Source organism: Puntigrus tetrazona, chromosome 3 (assembly GCF_018831695.1).
Source record: "Puntigrus tetrazona isolate hp1 chromosome 3, ASM1883169v1, whole genome shotgun sequence".
Classification (NCBI taxonomy): domain Eukaryota; kingdom Metazoa; phylum Chordata; class Actinopteri; order Cypriniformes; family Cyprinidae; genus Puntigrus; species Puntigrus tetrazona.
Genome location: NC_056701.1, coordinates 29,724,978 through 29,732,477, shown reverse-complemented (window position 1 = coordinate 29,732,477; position 7,500 = coordinate 29,724,978). Strand labels below are relative to the sequence as shown.

Below are 7,500 nucleotides of genomic sequence, written 5' to 3'. Positions count from 1 at the left end.
ATCATCTCGGAGTGATGGGCGGGCTCTGTCACCTTGAAAAAAGGGGGCGGAGCTTGTGTTTGCTCGACTTGGTTCTCATCCTGGCTGCAGACAGGTGGGCTCCATTTCGGGTTGTGACACAATGCTTAAACTCTGCAACCAGTGGAGCTGCAAGAGGGGCAGTCTGGACCCTCACGTGGGGTATCAGCTGTACCCTCTTGGGCTCCCCCTGATGATCAGAAGTCAATCGCTGCATCGGAAGGTGAGCCAGACATTTCTGGAAGTGAAGGTCCGGTTTGCTCTGCATCTACCAGGCGTTGAATGTACTGGATACAGATCTAGAAATGGTGGCTATGCTTGCCCAGGCCGCCCAGGTGATCGGGATCAAGTGGAAACCTCCACTGCTTCCCGGGCCCTCGAGGCTGGATGATTGGTATTTAAGGGTGGCTCGCGCTGGTTCTCAGGGCCCCACCCTGGTACCTTTCTTCCCGGAAGTGCATGAGGAGCTTACTGGGATGTGGAAGGCACCTTTCACTGCCAGAAACTGCCCCAGTGGCTCCTCCTCCTTCACCACCCTTGACAGCGGCGCAGCCAGGGGGTATATGGTGAACGCCCCCCCAGTGGAGCGGTCAGTTGGGATGCAGCTGTGTCCCAATGCCGTTTCCGCTTGGCGCGGTGATCCTGTGCTCCCCTCCCGGGCCTGCAGGTACTCGTCTGCTCTGAACGGCAGTGCCTTGTGCGGCCTGTGGACAAGCTGCGTCTGCAGTACACGCTTTGGCGTTGTTGCAGGTTCATCAGGCCAAGGCACTGAAGGATCTGCACAGGGGTGGTCATGCCCCGGAAGTTCTGAAAGAACTCTGTATCGTGATGGACCTCGCGCCACGAGCGACAAAGGTCACAACACGGTCTCTGGGTTGTGCGATGGCCACTACGGTGGTCCAGAAACGCCATCTGTGGCTGTGTCTGGTCGACATGCGCAAGGTAGACAAGACACGTTCCTTGAATGCCCCCATGTCCCAGACCGGCCTCTTCGGCGAAGCAATGGAGAACTTTGCCCAGCAGTTCTCTGCTGCCCAGAAGCAGACTGAGGTAAGAAACATCCTGCCTCGGCGTGCAGCTGCTGCCTTCACCCAGCCGCCGATGGCCCGCCTCAGCCAGCTCGTCGCCGAGGGTGCCCCCTGCTGCCGCTCCCGTGCAGCCAATGCAGCAGCCCCCATCTAGGCAGCACCGTAGAGCTGGCAGCAGGGCAGCCACTCAGCCTGTCCAGGCTCCTGCCAAACCTGGAGGAAAGCGCAGGTGCAAGAGGCCCTCAGATCCGGGGATGGAGGGAGCTGCTCTGCCGGGCAGAGAATGTTGCTGCTACCTAAAACCTCGACAAGGGCGGTTTCCTCTGTCTCTGGGTCCCCAGGGAGAGCGAGGAGTTGAGCGGGCCAGTTCCGCACCACTCACGCTCTTTTCTTGGGCTAATATGCAGCAGTGGGAAGACTGGGAGGACGAACCAACGGCCTACCCGCCTCACTTCTGCGGGGATGCAGGTAAGAGTTGCACACACTCAGACCCCGCTTCGGACCGGCCACGAGACGCCCGAGCCGGGTCCCTGCACTCCCCCTCACTGCCCCATCGCCTGCACGTCGGTGGTTCCGCTCGAGCCGCTAGTTCGGTCTCTGGATGCCTGGTTGAATCTTCCCAGGCTATCCCGGTGGCTCCTGCGATCCCTTCGACTCGGCTATATGATTCAGTTCGTCCGGCGTCCCCCCAAGTTCAGTGGGATCCGCTATACGTCAGTGAACAATGCGCGTGCCCCTGTCTTGTGGGCGGAGATTGCTGTCCTTCTAGTGAAGGCACAATAAAGCCGGTTCCTCCAGCCGATATGAGGTCGGGCTTACAGCCCATACTTCATAGTGCCCAAGAAAGGCGGTGGGTTAAGACCAATCTTGGATCTGCGAGTCCTGAATCGAGCACTCCCGTTCAGGATGTTGACACAGAAACGCCTATTCAGTGCGTCCGTCCCCAGGATTGGTTGCAGCGATCGACCTGAAGGACACGTACTTTCATGTGTCGATTCTTCCGCGCCACAGGCCATTCCTGAGGTTCGCGTTCGAAGGTCGAGCATATCAGTACAAGTCCTACCCTTCGGGCTCTCCCTGTCGCCACGCGTCTTCATGCAAGTCGCGGGGGCAGCCCTGAGAGAGTAAGGCGTTCGCATTCTCAACCAACTGGATGACTGGCTCATTCTAGCTCAGTCCCAGGCTCAGTTGTGCGAACACAGGGATCTGGTGCTACAGCACCTCAGCCAGTTGGGGTTTCAGGTCAACCAGGAGAAGAGCAAACTCTGTCCAACGCAGAGGATCTCTTTTCTTGGGATGGAGCTGGATTCGATCGATCAGATGGCACACCTCACAGAGGAGTGTGCCAATTCGGTGTTGAACTGCTTGAATATGTTCACGAGCAGGACGGCGGTCCCACTGAAATATTTTCAGAGGCTCCTGGGGCATATGGCAACCGCGGCCACAGTGATGCCACTGGGACTACTCCATATGAGACCGCTTCAACATTGGCTACATGATCGAGTCCCGAGGGGGGCGTGGCAAAGTGGCACTCACCGGGTTCAAATAACACCGGCCTGCCGCCAAACCTTCACCCCGTGGTCAGACCTCTCGTTCCTTCGGGCCGGAGTGCCCCTGGAGCAGGTCTCCAGGTATGCTGTGGTTTCACGGATGCCTCCACCACCGGCTGGGGGGCCACGTACAACGGGCATGCAGTGTCAGGGGTTTGGACGGGCCCTCAACTGCAATGGCACATCAACTGCCTAAAGTTGCTGGCAGTACATCTCGCCCTAGGCAGTCTCAAGAACCGCCTTCGAGGCCAGCATGTACTAGTCCGCACGGACAATATACTGACCGTTGCGTACATCAACCAACAAGGTGGTCTAGCCCACCACCTCCTCCTCCTATGGAGTCGAAAGTTCTGAGGTCGCTTCACGCCGTTCACATTCCAGGAGTGTGCAACCAGGCAGCCGACGAGCTGTCGCGAGCTGCACTACCTGGAGAATGGAGACTGCATCCCCGGGCGGTTCAGCTGATTTGGGAACGTTTCCGAGTCGCTCAGGTAGACCTGTTTGCCTCTCCAGAGACTTCCCATTGCCCACTGGCACACAGCTGGCCGCGGGGCCTTGCAAGTATGTATTTCCCCAGTGAGCCTTCTTGCACAGACACTGTGCAAGGTCAGGGAGGACGAGGAGCAGGTCTTGCTAGTAGCACCCTACTGGTGAAGACTTGGTTCCCAGAACTTGTGCTCCTCACGACAGCCCCTCCTTGGCCGGTTCCTCTGAGGAAGAATCTTCTGACTCAGAGACGGGGCACCCCTTGGCACCTGCGTCCAGACCTCTGGAAACTCCATGTCTGGTCCCTGGATGGGATGCGGAGGCTCTAGGTGACCTACCTCAAGGGGTAGTTGACACCATTTCTTTGGATAGTGCGTTGTTCACGAGACAGGCCTATGCCTTGAAGTAGAGCCTGTTCGTCGAGTGGTGTTCTTCTCAGGGTGAAGACCCCCGGAATTGCCCTATCAGTCGTGCTTATCTCCTTGCAGCAAGGGTTGGAGCGAAGGCTGTCTCCCTCCACCCTTAGTCTATGTGGCTGCAAATCATGACCCCATAGATGGGTGGTCTGTGGGTAAGCATGGCCTGATTATCAGGTTCCTGAGGGAAGCCAGGAGGTTGAATCCTCCACGGCCCCCAACAGTACCCTCTTGGGACCTGTCTGTAGTGCTGACAGCACAGCAGTAGGCTCCGTTTGAACCTTTGCCAGCAGTTGGGCTAAGTTCTTTATCTATGAAGATGTTGCTCCTGCTCGCATTGGCTTCTATCAAGAGGGTAGGGGACCTGCAGGCTTTTTCGGTCGACGATTCGTGCCTACAGTTTGGGCTCGCGGATTCCCAGGTAACACTGAGGCCACGGCCCGGCTACGTGCCCAAGGTTCCCACTACCCCCTTCAGAGACCAGGTGGTGAACCTTCAAGCGCTGCCCCTGGAGGAGGCAGACCCAGCCCTGACGTTGCTTGTGCCGTCCGAGCACTAAGATGCTACGTTGACCGGACACAAAGCTTCAGGACCTTTTTTTTTTTTTTTTTTTATGATGAGGTCAGGTATTGCTGAAAGATGTGAGTTTTCAGCAGTTTCTTAAAGATTGACAGAGATCCAGCATTCCGGATATGTACGGGAAGATCGTTCCACCAGCCAGGAACAGAGAACGAGAAAGTTCTGGAGAGTGATTTCGAGCCTCTTTGAGATGGTACCACGAGGCGTCGCTCGCTAGCAGATCTCAGACTTCTAGAGGGTGTGTAGATTTGTAATAGTGAGTGGAAGTAGACCGGTGCCGAGTCTGTGGTTGTTCTATATGCAAGCATCAGTGCCTTGAACTTGATGCGAGCTGCAATCGGTAGCCAATGTAAGGAGATAAAGAGAGGAGTAACATGGGTTCTCTTGGGCTCATTGAATACCAGCCGTGCTGCTGCATTCTGAATCACAACGTGGGACGTTTCCCAGTGTTCCAGTCTTACGAATGGGTAGTGTTTACAAAAGTAGCTGGCTTCTTGTGGTCGAGCCCCGGCCTACGCTGATAGACTGAGGGGGCTTGTGGGCTCCCGCAGGACACTGGAAGAGGCAGCGTCCATAGCGTTTTGGTAGGGATCCCAATTCGTCGGTCATCCGACGTGACTCGGAGTGACCGACTGAAAGGGAACGTCTCGGTTACGTATGTAACCCTCATTCCCTGAAGAAGGGAACGGAGACATCACGTCCCGTCGCCACGGTGCTGCACCTCTGCTGAAGGGGCCGGGTCACTAGCTCGGCTCCTCAGCGAAAACCTGAATATGCCCTGCACCCGCTGCTTATTTATACCCGCGCTGTGATCAGCGGCAGCTGGATGCGATTAGCGCATGCCAATCTTCAATTGGCTCGTTTAGATACACTCGAAGTAGATTGGTCTCTCGAAGCGAGATCCCAATTAAATCGGTCATCCGGCGTGGCGTCTCCGTTCCCTTCTTCAGGGAACGAGGGTTACATACGTAACCGAGACGTTATTACTTAACACAGTTTTTTTGACATAAAAATAATCATTAGGCTACATTACAACAATAAAGCATAACATGCTTTAAGAATGTTATAATAGTATTATTATTATTACAATTATTGTTACTGGAAATTAATATGCATAATAATTATTATTACGGTTTTTGTTATTAACACAAGAGTAAAAATGAATAAAGCAATAATAATACTTATTAATATAGTTTCATGTTTATACAGTGTAAATGAAACTTTTAATAAGCAAAAATCAGTTAAGTAAATAATATCTAAATAATAATAATAATAATATATTATTTTATATTAACAACAACAGTGATAATTATTGCTATTGGAAATAAATCTTTTTAAAAAAGTTTTAGTCACTCTAATTCAACAATAATATTTTTGTTGTTAACAGAATAATAATAATCTTTTTGTAATTATTGCTGTTTTTATTATGTTTACAGTCTAAATGCATTTTTGTTTATTATTTTATTATTATTGTAAAAATATATGAACCGAGAAAACAACAACAATAATAATAATAAAATGGAAATTCATTTATAAAAAAAAAATCTTATTTATAAATGGAAAATCATTTTTGTTATTAGGTAAAACATATAAAAAATCCATTTTTGAATAAATTGCTGCAATTCTGAATAAATGGCTAAAATTCCACCGACTTGGACGGGTTAGATTTATTCTTCAAAAAAAAAAAACTTTCTTTCAATCTTTTTACAAAAATACTTCTACAAAAATTATTAACGCTTACACGGGATTCAAATAAAAATATTACCAAAAATAATCAGGAACAACAAAGTACTTTAGTCCAATAAGGACCATATTTATATATAAAAGTCAAGCTACGTGCTACACTTACAGAGGTCAAACCTAAAGGTCACGAAGAAGATATCACCTGCAAACCAGGTTAGTAACTCACACCTGAGAATAAACACTTAAAGCAACACGTCAGGCATCTCACCGTCTTGAAAGACTCTCTCGACGTTAAGACCGTAGGTGGAGCAGGTTTCGTAATACGTGGAGCGTTTCAGGTCGTTGGACAGTTTTCGAGGCCGGGCGTCATCTATCACTCTCGGGTTGGCAGCACTGATGGCATCTAGAAATCATACCATGGCATAAATCACAGCGTATTATTATTTTCAGGTGCACTATTCCTTTAAACTCGCTCCTCGGCGCACATAACTACAGTGAAGCGTCTACATGCACATGATTGTTAATTATGTGTCTCATCAAAGCATGGAAGTACTGGGTAAATGTGTAGAAAGAGTCTTTCAGCTCAGTGCAGATGAGACTTCATATCCTGCTGCTTTGTTAAAGCAAGACAAATGTACCTTTTGTCACCTTTAGACTACGACTAAGTGCGAGACTTTCATGGCGGGTTTAATAAAAACAAGTGCACGTCAGATTTGGTGCATCCTGTGTTCTACCTGCAGGTTGCATTGTTCTGGAACAGGAAGTTGTCGCAGAGGGAGTGGATGCAGATCACCCAGAGCTCAGGGCTCCCTCTGCTGGCTTGGTGACAGTGATACAATGTATTTATGATATAAATAAGTGAAATATGAAGCTCTCTGATTTCAATCATTTTACTTCACATCAGCCCAATAATAAATAACACAGAAAATTAATAAATCTGTCTTTTATGAGGATAGTGTCTTTATTAGGAACAACTTTTTATAAACAGTTTTTGCAGTAAATAGAAATATGATTCATTGATTTAAAATCTTTTAACTTTTCAGTGTCTTTATTTGACAAAAAATATAAAAAGAACAAACAAAAGCATAAACACTATTTCCTGCACGTCTAAAATTAGAATTAAATTCAGTATTTCATAATAATAACAAATAATAACAATGATATCAATAAGTCAAATCAAAGCCAAATGTAGATTTTATTTTTGTCAATATGAAAAAAATAAAACAATAAAATGATTTAAATTACAATTTAAATGAATAAACTATAGATGTAATATTTAATAAAATGAGATTTTTTTTAACTACAGACACACACACACACACACACACACACACACACAGACACACACACACACACACACACACACACACACACACACACACACACACACACACACACACACAGATCTTTCTATTTCTGACACATTTCTTCTTTTATATCTATTTTTTAGATGAATTATTAATTCTTATCTTTCTGTTTCTATAGAAGTTGAGCTGCAGTATTAATGTCTTGAAGAGACTCATAACATCTCACTGTTACTGATTCATCATGCAGCTCAAAGCATTCTGGGTAGAATCTCATCAGTCTCTTCTGATTCATCAACACAGTTTCACTGATGATCCAGAATAAAAATAAAACCTGAACCCAGGACAGAGTGTCTGAGTGAATGTGGTCTGGACTGTGTGGATGAGTCTCATTGAGTCAGAGACGCTGAAGAAGGACAGAGTTCCTGCGCTCTCA

General features: G+C 48.3%; 1 protein-coding gene and 1 long non-coding RNA gene across 2 annotated transcripts in view; both read right to left on the bottom strand.

Moving 5' to 3' along the window:
• Window positions 1-6,284, bottom strand: part of LOC122335675 — a 20,682-nt gene extending 14,398 nt beyond the window's left edge. The window contains exon 1 of the long non-coding RNA XR_006248994.1: window positions 6,029-6,284. This is a non-coding gene — a long non-coding RNA (uncharacterized LOC122335675). The remainder of the gene's footprint in view (window positions 1-6,028) is intronic.
• Window positions 6,285-7,370: 1,086 nt separating this feature from the next.
• Window positions 7,371-7,500, bottom strand: part of LOC122334720 (NACHT, LRR and PYD domains-containing protein 3-like) — a gene marked incomplete at its 3' end in the record, with an annotated part of 33,801 nt that continues 33,671 nt past the window's right edge. The window contains 1 exon segment of the mRNA XM_043232687.1: window positions 7,371-7,500. This exon segment is cut by the window's right edge and continues 415 nt beyond it. Within this exon segment, the coding sequence (XP_043088622.1) occupies window positions 7,371-7,500 (130 nt within the window).